At 43.1% G+C, this 19827-nt stretch overlaps 1 protein-coding gene across 1 annotated transcript in view; it reads right to left on the bottom strand.

The window, feature by feature from the left end:
• Positions 1–1367: 1367 nt before the first annotated feature.
• Positions 1368–19827, bottom strand: part of LOC143998165 (vomeronasal type-2 receptor 26-like) — a 127408-nt gene continuing 108948 nt past the window's right edge. The window contains exons 5-6 of the mRNA XM_077493897.1: positions 12102–12225; positions 1368–2911 (exon numbers count right to left, since the gene is read on the bottom strand). Of these exons, the coding sequence (XP_077350023.1) occupies positions 2019–2911; positions 12102–12225 (1017 nt within the window). The 3' untranslated portion in view covers positions 1368–2018. The remainder of the gene's footprint in view (positions 2912–12101; positions 12226–19827) is intronic.

Genomic DNA, 19827 nt, shown 5'->3' with positions numbered 1-19827 from the left:
ACACAACTGACTTGTTGGTCCCATACATAGGTAATAATCACAATTCATAAATTTCTATTTCTCATGTTCATCACAAACTTATTACACAACATACAGTTACTTATCAGCCTGCTAAGTCATACACAGCATGCACTTTAGATTTGTATTAAATGGGACCTATAGAGGATTTAAATAAAGGTGCTCTCCTATTTAATAGGCCTACTTACAATGACAAAAATATAACCTACAATTAAAGTCCCACCATTATACAGAAAGCGACAAAAAAAATCAGTTTTTTTTTCCATAGCAGAACTTACTCCATACAGTGGACAGAGAAATTAAGATCCCAAACACAGAACAGCAAAAATGTTCAAAAACCTTCAAATATGGTTGTCTTACCATAGGCCGGCCTTTGCTGATCTGGTTCTAGATCCCTATTCCCCCTTGAGGTCCGCTGGATAAAAAAGTTCTGTTGGCTCCGAAATTCCTGTCCCGCCATCTTTGTTATGGAAATTTTAAAGCTTCCCTTTATAAGCAAATAATTCCATGTGCTAATAAGCACAGTCATAGCTTTGTTGTATAATGCTGGGAAAGCACGCTTTTATATCTCCAAGTAACACAGACAGGCGCTGGTATCACGTTGAGCTTAGCAAAATCCTCTCTAGCATGATCTACTGCTTTTATTTATACTGTAAACATGAATAACAAAGGAAGGTGGTGGCTTCAGAATCAGCAAATCAGACACATGTATTCTTTCAAAAGAACCAATCACACACATATATATACTCAAATAGAATTCCAGTAGAGACCTGTGCAGATGGTCATGTGAAGAGCCATGCTTCTTGTTGAGACACAAAGTGTCTCACAATTTGAACACTACTTACAGGGCTCTGAACGCTATCATGTGCACATTCCCACCGCTACCAACGGCATGAGCCATACTCTATCATGGCTCAGTGGGCCATCATTTTTGTATGGTTATGCTATGGTTCCCACGTACGCAGATCTGCTTGCTAGGAGCATTAATGCAATCGCCATGAGGCGGCCAGTCTCTTAGTGCGGCATAAATGAACATCCCTAAAAGAGCAAACTGATCTGCCGTGTCCACAGGAAGGTTTCCGCAGCCAATGATATTCCACCAATGTCTGTATGTGCGAATACACGTGTATTGCAGCAAAACTGACACTGGGGGACATCTGACAACATACATTAATAAAAAATGTCCACAACATTCTTTACCCCCTATTGTTTTATAAAGTCAATAAAAACTATTGGAAAAAAAATGAAGTTAACGCATTATTTAAAATGTGAACTTACTGAAACATGACTCATCAACTTCAACAAGTATTACAGATTATTGTAGAATACACCAAGTCAAATTAATTTATTAATAAAGCTGGATACATCTGCATACAATGATAAATATTAATTATGACATTACAAGCAGCTTATAAAAGAACATGCTTCATATTTACCTTTCTGGAGGGTGGTGGGTGAAATTTTTACCATCTCGAAGAGCAATGGGTGGTGCTGGTATCTGACATTTTGTGATGGTTTTGTTCCCCTCTGGACTCTGTGTTTCATCCTGACCAAGTGACTACTTTGTTCTGTTTTGATGCAACAGCTGAGGAGAGGAACTACTGCACCCAGCAGGGGACAAGGTTTCCAACAAACCCAAAGCGTCAGATACCAGAGGTGTCCCTAGTTCTTTAAAGCGGAGTTCCACCGAGAGAGTTCCACCGAGAGACCAGCGATTGCTCACCATCTGCTGCCGACATCGCGGGCACCCAGGACAGGTAAGTGTCCATTTATTAAAAGTCATCAGCTGCAGTATTTGTAGCTGCTGACTTTTAATATATTTTTTAAGGTGGCACTCTTCTTTAAGAGAGCAAAAATTAGATTTGCCATCTACCATAGAAGTAAGTACTAAATGTTTAAATGTAACAATGTTCATTCTCAATATGCTAACAAAATACTAAAATTAACAATAATAGAGGTAAAGCTATAACTACTGGTAACCCAATGTTCCTCCATAAATATTAGTGGATAACTATTTTTGTATTCAGGTCAGGTCTGAACAGAATTATGTAACATTTGTGGAAAAATATACAGCCAAGAAGTCCAGAACTTGATGCCATTATAGCAAAAACCTTCACAGCCACCATGTATTTCCCTCTGGTGCTCTGATAGGCTGGAATCATGGAAATCCAGACACTGCAGAACACCAGCATGCTAAAGGTGATGTACTTGGCCTCATTAAAACTGTCCGGTAATTTCGTGGCTAAAAAAGCTATAATGAAGCTCACAGCTGCCAGAAGCCCCATATATCCCAGGACAGAGTAGAAGCCGATAACTGAACCCTCATTACACTGAATGATGATCTTTCCCTGATAAGAGTGAGTGTCCTGATCCTGGAAGGGGGGAGAAATCGTCAACCAAGAGACACAGATTATGACTTGAACCAGTGAGAAGACACAAATGATACCATTGGGCAGTTTGGCTCCCATCCATTTCTTCCAGGGACTCCCAGGTTTGGTGGCTTTAAAAGCAATACACACCATGATACTTTTGGCAAGTAGAGAAGAGACAGCAACTGAGAAGATGACACCAAAAGAGGTTACACGTAGCATGCAGGTCACATCTACTGGACGGCCAAGGAACAAGAAGACACAGAGGAAGCTCAACATGATGGAGACCAGGAGAAGATAGCTCAGGTTCCGGTTATTAGCTTTAACAATGGGGGTGTCCCTGTAATGTATAAATAACCTCAATATTAAACCAGTCAGAAGACAACAGAGTATGGCGACAGGTGAAAATACTGCAACAATTGCATCATCCGTGTAGGAGAGAAATTCCACCAATTTTGGAACACACCTATCCTTCTTCTGATTTGGCCATTCATCATCAGGACATTTCACGCAGTTTTCACTGTCTGCAGGAAGAACAATACAAACACAATGAGAATCTTGGTCAGAGCTTCTGAGAAAACATAGTTACATAGTTAGTCTGGTTGAAAAAAGTCCATCTAGTTCAACCAATAAAAGGGGAAAAAAACTAACATCATACAATGTACACAATCCTATACCTACAGTTGGTCCAGAGGAAGGAAAAAAAAACAGCAAAGCATGATCCAATTTGATCCAGCTGGGTAAAAATTCCTTCCTGTTCCCCCGAGAGGCAATCTGATATTCCCTGGATCAACTTTACCTATAAATGTTAGTATCCAGTTATATTTTGTACATTAAGGAAAGAATCCAGGCCTTTTTTAAATCAATCTACTGAGCTGGCCAAAACCAGCTCTTGGGGTAGTCTATTCCACATTTTCACAGCTCTTATAAAGAAACCTTTCCGTATTTAGAGATTAAATCTCTTTTCCTCTAGACGTAAAGAGCGTCCTCTTGTCCTCTGTGATGAACATAAACTGAATAACTCAACACCAAGTTCACTATATTGATCACTTATGCATTTATGTAAGTTGATCATATCCCCCCTAATCTCCTCTTCTCACGAGAGAATAAATTCAGTTCCTCTAATCTTTCCTCATAGCTGAGCTCCTCCATGCCTCTTATCAGTTTGATTGCCCTTCTCTGCACTTTCTCCAGTTCCCCGATATCCTTTTTGAGAACTGGTGCCCAAAACTTAACTGTATATTCCAGATGAGGTCTTATTAATGATTTGTACAGGGGGGGCAAAATGATCAGGAGTCCATACCTCTCTTAATACAAGTAAGGCTTTGCTTGCTTTGGAAAATGCAGCTTGGCATTGCATGCTATTATTGAGCTTATGATGATCTACCAAAACCCCAAGATCCTTCTCCATCATTGATTCCCCCAGTTATACTCCCCCTAGTATGTATGATGCATGCACATTCCCCCAAATACATAACTATACATTTATTAACATTAAAGTGGATGTAAACCCAATTTATGAAATCTTTCCTAGACACATATATATGTAGTGTTTATTTACCTCTCTTCAAAGCTCTGAGCCCCATGTATTTCTGCTGCTTTGTTCCTCTGTTATCAGAATGATAACTTCTGACAAGCTCTCTGACACAAGAGATAAAAACAGCTGGAAATTTGTGTTGTGGTGGGTGACTAGAGATAGGTTACCAGAGAGCTTGTCTATTCACAGCACAGGTCTGCATGTTTCTTCATTACTCTGCCTATGTGTAGAAGGGGTGTGCCTTTCCTCCAATCAGCTGTCACACAGTGTATGCCTAGACTCCACTCCCACAGCTGGAACAGGAAGAAAAAAAATCTAACACAATGTGAACTTTCTAAAGCATGTAGAAAGCTGAAGACAGCCGATTTATAACTAAAACTTATATAGGGGGATTTGTTTCACCTCTGTGTATCATCTGGGGCTGTTCACTTAACTGAGTATAGAAGAGCTTTTACATTCACTTTAAACCTCATTTGCCACATAGTTGTCCAATTAAACAGTGAGGTTGGCTAGTAAGTTGGAGACATCCTGTAAGGACATCATATTTCACTGCATAGCTTGGTGTTATCTGCAAAGACCAAAATGGTCCTTTTAATTCCAGACCCTATATAATTTACAAACATATTAAAGAGTAAGAGTCCAAACACTAAACCTTGGGGTACACCACTGATAATCATAGACCATTCCGAGTACGAAACATTAACCACTGCTCTCTGAATTCTAGCTTTTAGCTAGTTTTCTATCCATTTACAAACTGTTTTTCTCTAGACCTGTAGACTTTACCTTACACATTAGCAACAAATTGCCTTCTGCTGTCTCACAGCTAACAATGGGATTTCCATCAGTGTATTGTGGGAGAGTAAAAGAAAAATATAGTAAAGTACCTAAATATATAATATTTAAATGATAGATAAATAGATGCCAAAATACAGTGAAAACTCAGGCCTTCTTCCACTATCTGGGCACTATGGAGCTGGTAAGTCTGAAAATAATAAACACCATTCAATAATCACAGCGATTCGGTGAACCACAGCAATTGTCCACAGGTGCTTCAATGAGTACCCCTGATTACTAAAGCAGCGCTACCGTCATTAATTATTATGACCAGCTTTCATACAGTGCCTTGCGAAAGTATTCGGCCCCCTTGAACTTTTCAACCTTTTATATCTTTATGTTTGAAGCCACATTTCAGGCTTCAAACATAAAGATATAACATTTAAATTTTTTGTGAAGAATCACCAACAAGTGGGACACAATTGTGAAGTGGAACGAAATCTATTGGATTTTTGAAACTTTTTTAACTAATAAAAAAATGAAAAGTGGGGCGTGCAAAATTATTCGGCCTCCTTGCGTTAATACTTTGTAGAGCCACCTTTTGCTGCGATTACAGCTGCAAGTCGCTTGGGGTATGTCTCTATCAGTTTTGCACATCGAGAGACTGAAATTCTTGCCCATTCTTCCTTGCAAAACAGCTCAAGCTCAGTGAGGTTGGATGGAGAGCATTTGTGAACAGCAGTTTTCAGCTCTTTCCACAGATTCTCGATTGGATTCAGGTCTGGACTTTGACTTGGCCATTCTAACACCTGTATACGTTTATTTGTGAACCATTCCTTTGTAGATTTTGCTGTATTTTGGGATCATTGTCTTGTTGGAAGATAAATCTCCGTCCCAGTTTAAGGTCTTTTGCAGACTCCAACAGGTTTTCATCCAGAATGGTCCTGTATTTGGCTGCATCCATGTTCCCCTAAAATTTTAATTCTTCCCTGTCCCTGCTGAAGAAAAGCAGGCCCAAACCATGATGCTGCCACCACCATGTTTGACAGTGGGGATGGTGTGTTGAGGGTGATGAGCTGTGTTGCTTTTACGCCAAACATATCGTTTTGCATTGTGGGCAAAAAGTTTGATTTTGGTTTCATCTGACCAGAGCACCTTCTTCCACATGTTTGGTGTGTCTCCCAGGTGGCTTGTGGCAAACTTTAGACGAGACTTTTTATGGATATCTTTGAGAAATGGCTTTCTTCTTGCCACTCTTCCATAAAGGCCAGATTTGTGCAGTGTATGACTGATTGTTGTCCTATGGACAGACTCTCCCACCTCAGCTGTAGTTCTCTGCAGTTCATCCAGAGTGATCATGGGCCTCTTGGCTGCATCCCTGATCAGTTTTCTCCTTGTCTGAAAGTTTAGAGGGACGGCCAGGTCTCGGTAGATTTGCAGTGGTCTGATACTCCTTCCATTTCAAAATGATCGCTTGCACAGTGCTCCTTGGGATGTTTAAAGCTTAGGAAATCTTTTTGTATCCAAATCCGGCTTTAAACTTCTCCACAACAGTATTACGGACCTGCCTGGTGTGTTCCTTGGTCTTCATGATGCTCTCTGCGCTTTCAACAGAAACCTGAGACTATCACAGAGCAGGTGCATTTATACAGAGACTTGATTACACACAGGTAGATTCTATTTATCACCATCAGTCATTTAGGACAACATTGGATCATTCAGAGATCCTCGCTGAACTTCTGGAGTGAGTTTGCTGCACTGAAAGTAAAGGGGCCGAATAATTTTGCACGCACCACTTTTCAGTTTTTTATTTGCTAAAAATGTTTAAATTATCCAATAGATTTCGTTCCACTTCACAATTGTGTCCCACTTGTTGGTGATTCTTCATAAAAAATTCAAATGTTATATCTTTATGTTTGAAGCCTGAAATGTGGCAAAAGGTTGAAAAGTTCAAGGGGGCAGAATACTTTCGCAAGGCACTGTATGATACAGTAAATAGCACATGAGAAACAAGTGAATTACAGATGGTGATAAAAGTCCAGAGAGACACAGATGGTGGTTTTAGGCCCCTTTCACACTGGGGTGGTGCGGCCGTCGTTTTAGCGGCGGTCTGTGGGCGCTAGCGGGGTGGTTTTAACCCCCGCTAGCAGCCAAAAATGGGTTAAAACTGCCCGCAAAGCGCCGCTGCAGTGGCGCTTTGCCGGCGGTATTGCCGCGCTGTCCCATTGATTTCAATGGGTAGGAGCGGTTTAGGAGCGGTGAATACACCGCTCCTTCACCGCTCAAAAGATGCGGCTAGCAGGACTTTTTTCACCGTCCTGCCAGCGCACCGCTTCAGTGTGAAAGCCCTCTGGCTTTCACACTGGAGTGAAAGGGGCCGGTTTTTTCAGGCGCTACACAGGCGCTATTTTTAGCGCTGTAACGCCTGAAAACCGCCCCAGTGTGAAAGGGGCCTTAATGTGTTATTGAAGATATGCACCTCACACCAGACTCCTCATGTCATCCGTCAGACCGTCACACTCCCCTTAGAGGTTCTCACCCATCAGACATCAGAACACATCAAGCTTTGATATGTTACCAACAAATGTCATCCATGTCATGGAGGGTATCAGAGCTGTACTGGATATCCCATAGGTACTCGGATAGAAAAAAGCTCACAATAGTGTAATTCCGTTTTCTTATCCTTTATTCATCTCAAATGACAGGCATCATAAAATCTGAGAGTAAGATGATTCTTATCTCATCAGCATTAAAATGCGTTATTCACAGCACAGGAAAGATACAAGATTTTTGTGTGTTAGGAAGACAACATCCACCGCTTACTTCCAGTTGTCTCTTCCTGGCCGTGGAACGCAAAACGCCACTTCTGGTCGCCGTAAGGTCACACCCTGATGCGCTTCATCATTACGGCTTCCTCTGAGGGCCGTGATGAGGAACGTCATCCCATTTTATATATCAACAAGTTGCAGCCTAAGCATTAACCTCTCAAGTACCAAACTGCTCATATCTACAAAATTGCACACAGGCGGCCATCACTACTTAAAGTGGTTGTAAACCCTTACAAACCACTTTGACCTACAGGTAAGCCTAGATTAAGGCTCACCTGTAGGTCCAAGAAATATCTCCTAAACCTACACAGTTTAGGAGATATTTACAAAAAGACAACCACCATAGACAGTGGCGCACAGGCGCACTGAGCATGCCGCTGCTAACGGCAATATGAGTGGCCGGAGCAGCGATACCCGGAAAAAGATGGACGCTTCATGCTACAGGGGACAGTGGTGACATCGCTGGCTCCTGTGTCAGGTAAGTGACACATAATGGGCTACTATGCGATGCATAGTAGCCCATTATGCTTTACCTTTGCAGGGAAACAAAGAGGAAGTAAACCCATCAGGGTTTACTTCCTCTTTAACTTGGAAGTCAATACATAATCTACATAAAGCATCACATAACTTTTATACCTAAAATTCAACATGGGACATATCTAAGCCCAGACCGATATATTTCTCGATTAAAGTACATATACAATACATCTGACCCACAGTAAACTCCATAAGCAAGCATGTGAATAGGTTTCTAGTGCATTTCAGGGCCATTATAACAGTACTATCACTCCTGTAATTCCAATGCACATAATTCAATAACACAAGAAATACTAGGATACTAATACTGGATTTTTTTAATTGACACTCTTACCCCCAAAGGGTTAAATGTGGAGCTGGATATTGAAGCTATCTTTCCGGATTTAGCACACTATTGATTATATTTAGAATTGTGTGAATTTTTAGCGTACAACCTTGTAATGACATAATGACATTGGGTACCTCTTCACCTGGGCTTATGCTGGATGAGGAGGACACCCGATACTGCACAAGCCTGACACAGCTACCTTCCTCCTTGGGCATTGTTACTGGCTGAACCACATACCCAACCTGCAGAGCTCAGAGAACTGCTGAGATACCTGACAACTAAGGGGGGCTTTGATACTCTAGGCGCATTGGGCGGATTATTTTCTCTCTACAGCAAAACTTCAAACTGGTGGGGAGACTAGACTCTGTGGAATCCTCACATTGGCTACAAGCTGCTGAAACCCAACTTTCTTCTGCCCCATCTGGCACACAAGCAGCTACATACTAAAGATCTAGAAGACTGCAGCAGGAGGAATAATATCAGGATCTGGGGTCTGCCAGAGGTTACAACTTTCCCAGACTTACTCTCCACTGTGCTGGGCATTCTGAGTAAGCTCCTGAGAGATGTTTCCCCCGAGGATATAGAAGTGGTCAGAGTGCATAGGATATTCGGTCCTAAATCCTCAGACCTCAGTTGCTCTCACAACGTTTTATGCCATAATAATTTTCTCCGCAAAACAAAATGGAAGTAGGGACATATATATTCATGTTGTTTTTGTTTCTATTCCTTCTATATGCCGTGATGAGGTGCTGCTGTTACCTGATTGGACGAGTGAACAGAGCACGAGCAGATGACCACATCTTCCTCACTGAGATGAGACACCCTAAAGCCCAGCCCACGTACAAGACACAGAGGATCCCAGACCAACCGGCCTTCATGTCCACCTCTAAGTCATCCCTCTTGAGGAACAGACTCTACAAGTCAAGCTGTGTTTTCCTTTTTATGGACTTTAAAGGCTGATTCTTTTCCAGGTGTAAGAATAAGATCAAGATTCATCAAGGGACAAATGGGGGCATATGACAAAAGAGGAGGGACTGTTGTGGAAATTTTATTAAGATGTATTTTATATGTATTGTCACAGTGTCTCCCAGTGTTAGATCCACAGCCCGCTCTAAAGAGCGGATTGGGGCAGACTGACACCAGTTAAGACCCGTTTTGGTAGTGGAAAGCTTCTTGAGGATGCAGAGAAGTATTTGCAGAGTGTGGTTATGTCCGCCAGTGAAGGGCCCCTGTGCAACGCACAGACGATCATCTGGGGAGGATGTGTTCACTCTGCAAAGACATTATCAGTTATGGGGGATGTACGCCCGTGTGTCTCTGTGTTTGATCAACATGTAGGGAGGCTATGGCGTGTTCCTGCAGATATTCTCCCATCCTCAGGGATGGTAGTATAATCCCAGTATGCATTGCTCTCTGAACAATGCAGAATAAGGATTCACGGCAATGGTGAAAATGGGAGTCTTTGCGTGCCTTATGGTTGGGGACAGCATCCATTATTTCAAGGCCAGCCATGCGGCTTCCTTTGTCTTACTGGAGAGCATGGCTTTCAGATACAGGGGGTGGGAAATCATACTCACTTCCCCTGCCCAGACGCGCCCATAGACTACCCTAGTCATTGTTCACTGGTTGAGATTTGTATAACTCCTCCTGCTTTAAGAATTGCCTGTGCTTGATTGTCTGATTGTGAAACCATCAAGCTCTATTGTTAAGTACTCTAAATAAACAGAACACAGGGTCTCCAGAAACAAGTCTGCCTGTGGAGCTAAGGATGTGAGGATGGTGGTTATGTCTGTTTACTTGGGAAGATACGGGAAACAGGGGTGTACACAGATGCATTATACCAAAAGGCTGAAAGGGCACTTTATTAGCACAGGAGACATGGATTACTCACAGCGTATAGGGGAATTTCCCCCATCAAGCCACCACATTTAGGGATTGGTAAAGTGCAATATATTAAATGTAGCGGATGACATTTTGGACAAAATGTCATTCATGTGTAAATTAACATGCTTCCGTTGGTTAGCCCCAATAGACCGGATGGTCTGGGGAAGGGATCCATCTGTTCCCAAGTCTCTGAACTGGCTGGTCCGAGGCGCAATAACTGAGGGAGGATTCAAGGTGTCCGGGTGTGCTCTCAACTTGGAGAGGCACCACAGCTCGTGAAAGTGACCGGGGGAGGACTCTTCGGAGGAGGGCTGGCAAGTGGCATCCTGAGAAGTGCCTGGTTACTGAGTTGGGAAGGACAAATTCACATTTTTTCCAGTACTATTAAGGAGACAGAGAATGTTCCAGGTACTGAGGAAAAAGGTTCCTGTTCACTTCCAGTTACATCTTGTTCAAGGTTAGAGATTTTCTAAGTTCTGGATCAACCTGCTTATTGCCATAATCTCTGGCTAGAGATTTTCTCAGCCTTGAAGCGCCCAGCTGCGAGTGGCTACTCTCTGGGTGGAAATAGAGACTTTGTTATATTAGCAGTTTGAGGTGCCTGAGTTCTTCATCCTTGCCCTCTGTTCCCATATGAGACTGTGTTGTTGGATGTTACCCCTGAAAAATAAAACCTTTCAAAAGGACTTTATTGGTGTCAGCTTCCAAAGTTGTTGGGTATCAATCCTGGGAACCCCTAGACGTGAAGGACAAGCCAAGCGGAGGTAAACAGTAAGCCCCAAATGTTAAGGCCACCCTGCAATGGGTTATGGCCGCTACACGTGGGGGCTCGCAGATTTACATTTACTTTGCAGGGCCTTGGAACAGAGGGTGAAGAATGTTTTTTGAACTGCGCCATAAAGATCAGCGCCATTTTGGAGAGACTTTCACTGAGGTGCGTAAGCATGGGAGGAGCCTGTGCCAAAAGCCCACAAAATTACACAGGAGCCAGTGCCCAGTGGGAGGAGTCTGGGCTGATTTTTTCTCCGCACGAGGCATCGCGTGAGAGTGTGGCGCAGAAGGAAGAGGCGAGTCCATTTTCTTTCGGAGTTGGAGAAAAGGCTTCTCAGGATGTACCGTGTCCCCGGTGTGCAGCCTGCACCAGGACCCAGGATGCCTCTTGGAAGGGGTCCCACAGGAATACAGCTGCTTGGTTCCGTGTTCACAGACACAGGCATTCGCTTGCTGCCGCAGGGGGCGGTACATACTCTACACTACTGGAGACATCGATGGCCTGGGTATGCTGTGTGGAAAGTGCGACGGCCTGGTCGCCAACCCTCGGCCATTCTCTAGATGCAGGAAGTGTGGAGAGTACATTTTCAAGGTAGAGCAGCCAGTCATATGCGACAGCCTTCTCTACAACATCAGTGCCTGCCTCACAAATGAGCATCTGGAAGAATGGTCAAACATCCCCATAGACACACTCCGAAATCTTGTGGACAAACCTTCCCAGAAGAGTTGAAGCTGCAAGGGGCGGGCCAACTCAATATTGAACCCTGTAAAGCCAGGTGTCCCGATACTTTTGGTAATATAGTGTATATGTGAAGCACTTTGTACATTGATGGCCCTATATAAGTACCTGTAGTAAATAAGTAGCAGTAGCAAAATATAACTGGGCAGGGCTGATACCATTCTTCTGATTTCAGTCCACAAACTCCTGTGTGCAGTCAGCCGACAACAGGAATTAGGGGCTAAATAAATTTCTGGCAGGATCAACAGGTATCTTTCTTTACTTGCAGGAACCTTTAAAGTGATAAAACATGGGAAAAAATGTGTACAAACTGTACCTGAAATGTTGGAGATCTCTCCTTCTGGACATGGGACACAATCATAGCAGCATTTATGGATGGAAGATGCAAACTTTTTTCTGCTGCCAGGTAGACAGGGATCTGAGCACCGAGATACCGGAACCTGAAATCAGATATTATTATCATTATTATAATGTGAATGTTGATCATTTCTCATGAGGCTATACAAACTAAGTGTTACAAATAGGAATGAGGTTCAGGTTTTCCACTCCAATGGGTTCAAGGTGAATTCTGCAGGTCTGAGATCCATTCAGGGGTCGGTATTTTGTGGGTTTTCATTCATTTGTGGTGTTTATTGATTTTTGTTGTATGTTGATAGGGCCTCTATTTTTGATTAAAGTTCACTTTTTTTCCCCTTAATTTCAGCTCCCCTATGTACCAATATACCATCAATGTACTTCTTTTCCAGAAATAAAAAAAGCTTTCTCTTTATCTTTCACATCCCTTACCTCAGTGTCTAGCTGGATGTATAAAAACATTTCTCCATTACTTCCTGGACAGACTTTGGGATGTGACCCAAATGTGGTCACCCTACTACCCCCCCTCACCAGGTGCACGGTTTTCCTATGCAATCAATGAATACCATTGTCACTAAATACACAGCCATAGATCGTTCATTTGGCAGAGTGTTCAGGAGCTGAGCGATCAGATTATAGCCTATGTAGATAGAGCTGCAATATTGAAAACAGGAGAAGTATGTCCTGGGTTCTGCAAAGCTCACCATACAATATATAATCTCGTTTAGATCTATCATCAACTACACTATATTACCAAAAGTATTGGGATGCCTGCCTTACACGTACATGAACTTTAATGGAATCCCAGTCTTAGTCCGTAGGGTTCAATATTGAGTTGTGGGAATGTTATGGGAATGTTTGACCATTCTCCCAGAAGCCTAGCTCGCAGTCTATTATATGTGAAAAAACAAGCGACAAATGTGTCAAAACGCACAGTAAAACACATGCAGTCAGTAACATGGCAAAATGTCCCATGAGCTACTTTGCCACGTGTACGTGCGTGTCATGGGGAAAAAGAGCCAAAGAACTAAGCGTGGGATCTGAAAGTGAAATTGGTGTGCTTACACAAGAACAATGAGACTCCATTCACATCTGTGCATTTCCGAACGCATGGCAAACCACACAGAAAATGCATGCCCTGCCTGGCGTTTTAGAATCGCGCTGCAAACGCATCAAAAAGCACGGAAGAAAAAGCATCGTTCTGCAGATCCTTTGCTAATGAGGTCAGCTGGTAAACCCCTTCCTGTGTCACATCCCAAAGTCTGTCCAGGAATTCATGGAAAAGTTTTTCATATATCCAGCTGGAGAGCGAGTTCAGTGGTGTGTAAGATAAATAGAACATGTGTTGGGTGTGCGTGGGGAAGGGTACTGCTAGATAAGTGTGTTAGTTGAGGGTATCATCCTTAAGTTAGATGCATAATGTAGAAATGCTTAGTATAATTAAATACCCCTTGTTAGGACCTGGACTTGAACCCAGGACCTCAACTGTGTCTAGCCATGAATCTTCTCTCTGAGCTACCTGAGATGCTGGACAGTGCCTTGTCAGATCCTTTAGACAACCCTGCCTTGTACCTTGATATCAGCTGAACCTTGAACTCTTTGCTCCTCCCATGAACTTCCTGATATAAGCCATGTCTCTGCACTTCCTCCTTGCCAGAATATTGTGCCATCTCCAGCCTGTATCTCGCTCCCGTCTTCTCTGCTGCCGTTTATATTTGCTACTGCTCGTTATCGACCCTTGGCTTGTTCCACCACTACGCTTCTGCCTGATCCCAACCTGCAACAACTCGTTACCGACCTTTTGGCTTGCTTACTGACCACGCTTCTGTTTGATCCTTACCTGCTTATCCGCTACTGAACCCCGGCTTACTCACCTCCTGGTGGGGCCATCCTGAGGACCGCGACCTGGTACTAACACGCAGCTAAATCCATCTCCACCATCCGGAGCTCTGGTGAAAACCGGTTAGTACTTAGACTCCGCACCTTAGGTGAGCCTGTGTCATCTGCCAGGGTGTCTGCCTGTGTTCCTATCCTGCTGGTTAGTGGTAGTCCTGCAACTGCTATAGCAATTGGTCTTCGAGCCTGACCCCTGATCGTGACAGAATATTCTGGCCCAAAACATGGAGGCCGCTATAGCAAATGCTGTGGCTCCGTTCAGGCAGCAAATTGCAGAGCTGCAGGAGTTCGGTGTCACTTACCAAGAAAAATTCTCCGTACCTGAAGGTGTGGTGAAGGAGCAACATGAAGAGATCCGTGCTCTGACAAAACAATTGCTGGATCTACGTTCCCGAGATGATACTAACACACATATGCCTCACCCACCCAAGTTTAATGGTGACCGCCACCATTACAGAGGTTTTCTTAACCAGTGTCGCATCTATTTCCAAATGCGACCCGCTGCATTAATTTCTGAAAGACAGAAGGTAATGTTTGTTATCAACCTCCTGACTGGGGAAGCTCTAGCCTGGGCCTCCCCCTATATCGAACAAGACCGTACCATGCTGAATAATTTCCAGACTTTCGAGGATGCAATGAATCAAGTTTTTGATGATCCCAACCGCTGCGCTACGGCTGAAGCAAAGTTGCATAGTTTACAGCAGGGTAAACACTCTGTTGCTGAATACACAGCTGAATTCAGATGCTGGATGGCAGATACCACTTGGAACCCAGCAGCGCAAAAAAGTCAGTTCCGCCAAGGGCTTTCTGAACAGGTAAAAGATGAGCTTGCCAGAGTAGAGACTCCTAATGATCTTGAAGCCTTCATCCAACTATGTATCCGAGTTGATCAGAGGCTTACAGAAAGGAGGAAGGAGAGACTGGGAATGTTTGGAAGTAATGGTGGTATGTGTTTCCCTGCTAGTCAATTTGTTCAGAAGGATCCAAGAGTTTCTCCAGATTTTGACACAGCTGAACCTATGCAGGTTGATGCAATTAAGAGATCCATTTCTTTTCAGGAGAAAGAAAGAAGACGTTCGGAGAACCTCTGTCTATATTGTGGAGACTCTGGGCATTACGCAGTTAACTGTCCTAACAAGCTCGTGTGCGGAAGCGAACGCATACGTGAGTAGCGCCCGCATATGAGAACGGTGTTCAAACCACACATGTGAGGTATCACCACGATCGTTAACGCGACAGCAATCATTCTAGCCCTAGACCTCCTCTGTAACTCAAAACATGCAACCTGTAAAAAATTGTTACTTTGAATCTTTTTTATTGAACAAGGTATAAAGCCATTACAAACTTTAGCAAACGTTTACATAATAATTTACATCCATTTATCCAGAAAAGAAAAGAAATACTGCTTATCTTGTGTCTATTCCATCACTCTTTAGATATATGCCTATGTGTTATGTGTTATATAATTGTTATATCGATAGGTAAAACAATCTGCGTCTTCGGATTTAAGCGATCTCTCAGTATGGTCGCATCCTCCGAGCTGATGTCTTATCTATATTTGTTCGCTACTTTCCACTATACCAGATTTAATGGATTTAATAGTTGTGTATACAGTATATAATAACTTTTGTGCTTTAGTAATCTCTATACCTTTTGGTTATAGTACAGCACGGTAACTTAACATAAAAGTAAATATAATTAAAATGGATAACAGAATAGAAAGCAAAAATAGAAATCAGTCAGATTGCTTATCTGGTCTAGTTATGCCGCGTACACACGAGCGGACTTTTCAACATCCAAAGTCCGAAGGACTGAGTCCGTCAGACTATCCGATCGTGTGTGGGCTGCAACGGACTTTTGACTCGCCAAAGTCCGAAGGACTTTAGAATATGGAACATGCTTCAAATTTTTCCGAAGGAACTCCGCCGGACCCGGTCCCCTTCGAAAAATCCGCTCGTGTGTATGCTACTCCGACGGACTAAAACCGACGCTAGGGCAGCTATTGGCTACTGGCTATGAACTTCCTTATTCGAGCCGAGTCGTACGTCATCACGTTCGAATCCATCGGAGTTTAGTGTGATCGTGTGTGGCCAAGTCCGCTCAGCCGAAAAGTCTGTCAGAACTCCGTCGGAATTCCAGCAGAACTCCGACGGAACTCCTTCGGAAGTCTGTCGGACATAAGTCCTCTCGTGTGTACGGGGCTTTAGAACCACATTCTCGAGGTGAATGGCTTATAACGTGTTCTATTGCCTAGAGTACCATTCATTCCATGGTAACCATAATTTGGATACCTCTTCATACTTCCCCAGTGATGATGAGTGCAATACTTCATAGGTGCCGTGTGTGTGGGTGGTGGCTAAAACTTCTGATATAGGTGGAGCCTCTGTGTCTTTCCAGTGTCTGAGAATTGTTAATCTGGTTGCAAGCAGTATATGGGACATTGCTGTTCTATGAGAGGATGGAACTGATTCAAGGTCTAGTGAGAGTATAGCCATTTCTGGTTTTAAGGAGTGGTTCATTCGTGTGATATTTTGTATAATGTGTTCTATCTGGGCCCATAGTGGCTTGATTTTGGATTTTACTCTCCACACAGTCTCCAACATTTTAGAGAAGGCATTGTGGTAAATCTTGGATATACGACTAGGAGTTAAGTATCATCTGAGGGAGATTTTTTGCTGCATCTCCCATAAGTTGGTGCTTTTAGTAGAGGCATAAGTGGTTTTAAAAGCTTTTGCCCATTGATCAACTGAGTAAACTTGTCCCAGTTTGTTTTCCAATGTTATCATATTCTGCATTTTATCACATAAGTTTTTCTCTTGAAGACCTACCATATTTATTGGCGTATAACACACGCCGGGGTATAACATGCACCCCAAGTTTAGGAGGTAATTTAAAAGAAAAAAATGTAATTTAAATGCCCATTGATGCAGCCTTGTCAGTCATTTGCAGCCGTGTCTTTGCCATTTAAAAATGGCACCCGGCAGTTCTCGACGGCTTTCAGGTATTTTCGGCTGCACTCGGCTGTTCTCATCTATTTTCGGCCAGTCTCGGCTATTTTCGGCCACACTCGGCCGTTCTCTGCAGCTTTCGGCTTTCCAAAAGCCACCGAGAATGGCCAAAAATAGCCGAGAACGGCCGAAGATAGCCGAGAACGGCGGAGTGTGGACGAAAATACCCAGAAGCCTCAGAGAACGGCAGAAAATGTTAGAAACAGCGGGGGGTCGGCGTATAACGCGCACCCCCGATTTCCCCCTGATTTTAGGGGGGAAAAAGTGCGTGTTATACGCCGATAAATACGGTATTTATAAAGTTGAGATCCCTTTTAACTTGTTCAGTTATCTTTGTGGGTAGTGTGGTTATTATGTTCGGGTTACTTTTTAAGGAGTTAAGTAACCTGTAAGTACTTGTATTGTTCTGTCTTTGGTAGGTGATGTTCCTTCTGTAGAGTAAGGAAGGTCTTAACTGATGTGTCTACTATTATGTCCTTTATGTAATGGATTCCTTTCTCCTTCCATGGTTTTAGATTTATGTCTGGTATAATATGGCTAAGTGCTGAAATAGGTAGTTTTATTGGTAGTTGTGTTCCAGACCAACTAGAGTAGTTCCTAAGATGTATCCAGGCTCTTATTGCTGCTAGTATTGTTGGTGATAATTTGTTGTCTAAAGAGGATTTTAGATGTTCTCATTAGAAAGTCCCTCAGAGACCCTGTACTAATTTGTGTTTGTTCAATCTCTGTCCACAGTGTAATTTGTTTGGATTCAGGGGTTAGCCAATTCCGAAGTTGTGCTAATACTGTTGTAAAATCATAGTCTTGGGTATGAACGTGTCCCACCCCTCCAGCTAACCTGTAAAAAATGTAAACCGACGCATATGGAGAATTTTAAGGATAAAGGTTTGTCGCCATTTCATGAGCAATCGCAATTTTGAAGCATGACATGTTGGTTATCAATTTACTCGGCATAAAATCATCTTTCACAATATCAAAAAAAATTGGGCTAGCTTTACTGTTACTTATTTTTTTATTCAAAAAAGTTTATTTTTTCCAAAAAAAGTGTGCTTATAAGACCGCTGCGCAAATACGGTGTGATAGAAAGTACTGCAATATGCTATAAATCTATGCCCTATTTTGTAGACGCTATAACTTTTGCGCAAACCAATCAATATACGCTTATTGCGATTTTCAAATGTCACTTCCACCCTTGCTCTTAAAGAAGACTTTTTTATTTTTTTATTTTATTGCATTTTATGTAAATATGAGATCTGAGGTCTTTTTGACCCCAGATCTCATATTTAATCACTTGCTGCCCACCCAACATCAAATGACTGCTGGGCGGTGCGGCTCTCATTCTGGGTGGACGTCATACGACGGCCTCTCAGAACGACCGCTCTCACAAGCCCCCTGGGGCGCACAGCAAAAGATTTGCTGCCTAAAAAAATTGTGAAAAAAAGAGAATGGGACCCCCCCCCCCCCCCCCCCAATCCATACCAGTCCCATTCAGGTCTGGTGTGGATTTGGAGGAAACCACACGCCATTTAAAAAAAAAAAATTGGTGTGGGGGTCCCTTTCAAATCCATACCATACCCTTATCGAACAGGTCGCTGGGCGGCCCACCCCCTATTTAACAAATGTCAGATGATGTGGCACGCAGACCGAAGGAGCAAAGCTTTTTTTTTTTTTTTTTTATAATTTTGCAGGTCCAGCGGTGGTGTCTGCGTCATCATTGATGATGGATCTACATCGGGAGACAATGTTTTTTTTATTTTTTAATGAAGTAATTGTCAAACACCGGCTCCTGTCTTCATTCATTTTGCTCTTTTTTGGTGAATGGGTAAGGGTTCCACATACTCATTCAGATAGGGGGGGCTGGGATCTGGGGGCCCCCTTGTTAAAGGGGCTTCCAAATTCTGATATCCCCCCCCCTGCCTGCAGACCCCCATAACCATCACCCAGGGTTGTGTGGAAGACGCCCTTGTCCCCATCACACGCAATTTTTTTTCCCCAAATTTTTTTGTGGCCAGTTAACCAGCCCATTCCTTAGCAACCAGCTACATTACACACAGAATGCATGAAAAGTGCATCAAAAATGAGGGGGGTTTAAAAAACGCAAAACACACAGCAAAACGAGCCAGAAAAACGCATCAAGTGCAGCCCGCATAGATGTGAACCTAGACTAAATGTATCTTCAGAGAGGGTTCTGGCCAGTGTTCCATTTTGGTTACCCAATAATCAAAGGGGTGACATGATAGAAGGGTGTCAACATCCTCACTTGACCCTATGCAATCTCCCACCATATGATATGCACTGCCAGTGGAAAGTTCCGGGGACTGGGTAGAGAAAAATGTTTTGAATGTCTCTCGGTCAATGTTCCTCTTTTAAATGACAGAAGGATCCAAACCACACCGTCCAAGAGAAGGTGCAATACTATCCTCTACAAAGGAAGTTAACAGGTTCCTCCACAGTGCTCCCTCCAGATGTTATATATGTTTCTATGAATGAACCCATCTGCCACAAGTTACCTGAATCTAAGGAACCTGAGTTCTTGGGGTTACTGAGAATGACATGCATGTTAACTTTCCCTGTGGAAGAGTGGACAGTATTGTCACACACAACCTCTCTGGGCCCAACATGGCATGGGGGTAACCACCTCTTGGCTGGATCCTGCAGAGGTGACTGAATCTCCTCTTCAGTGTGGCTCCTATCTCCTAAGAACAAGCTGCAGCCCTGCATGACATTGTTTGTTTAGGCATTTGCATAGTCTCTTTGAACACTTGCAGTGGACCAGTGGGACAC

Source organism: Lithobates pipiens, unplaced genomic scaffold, assembly GCF_037356315.1.
Source record: "Lithobates pipiens isolate NorthernLeopardFrog02 unplaced genomic scaffold, aLitPip1_a1.2 Scaffold_19, whole genome shotgun sequence".
In the NCBI taxonomy this organism is placed as follows: Eukaryota; Metazoa; Chordata; class Amphibia; order Anura; family Ranidae; genus Lithobates; species Lithobates pipiens.
The sequence above is the reverse complement of the archived record's forward strand: the minus strand, read 5'-3'. Positions and strand labels throughout refer to the sequence as shown.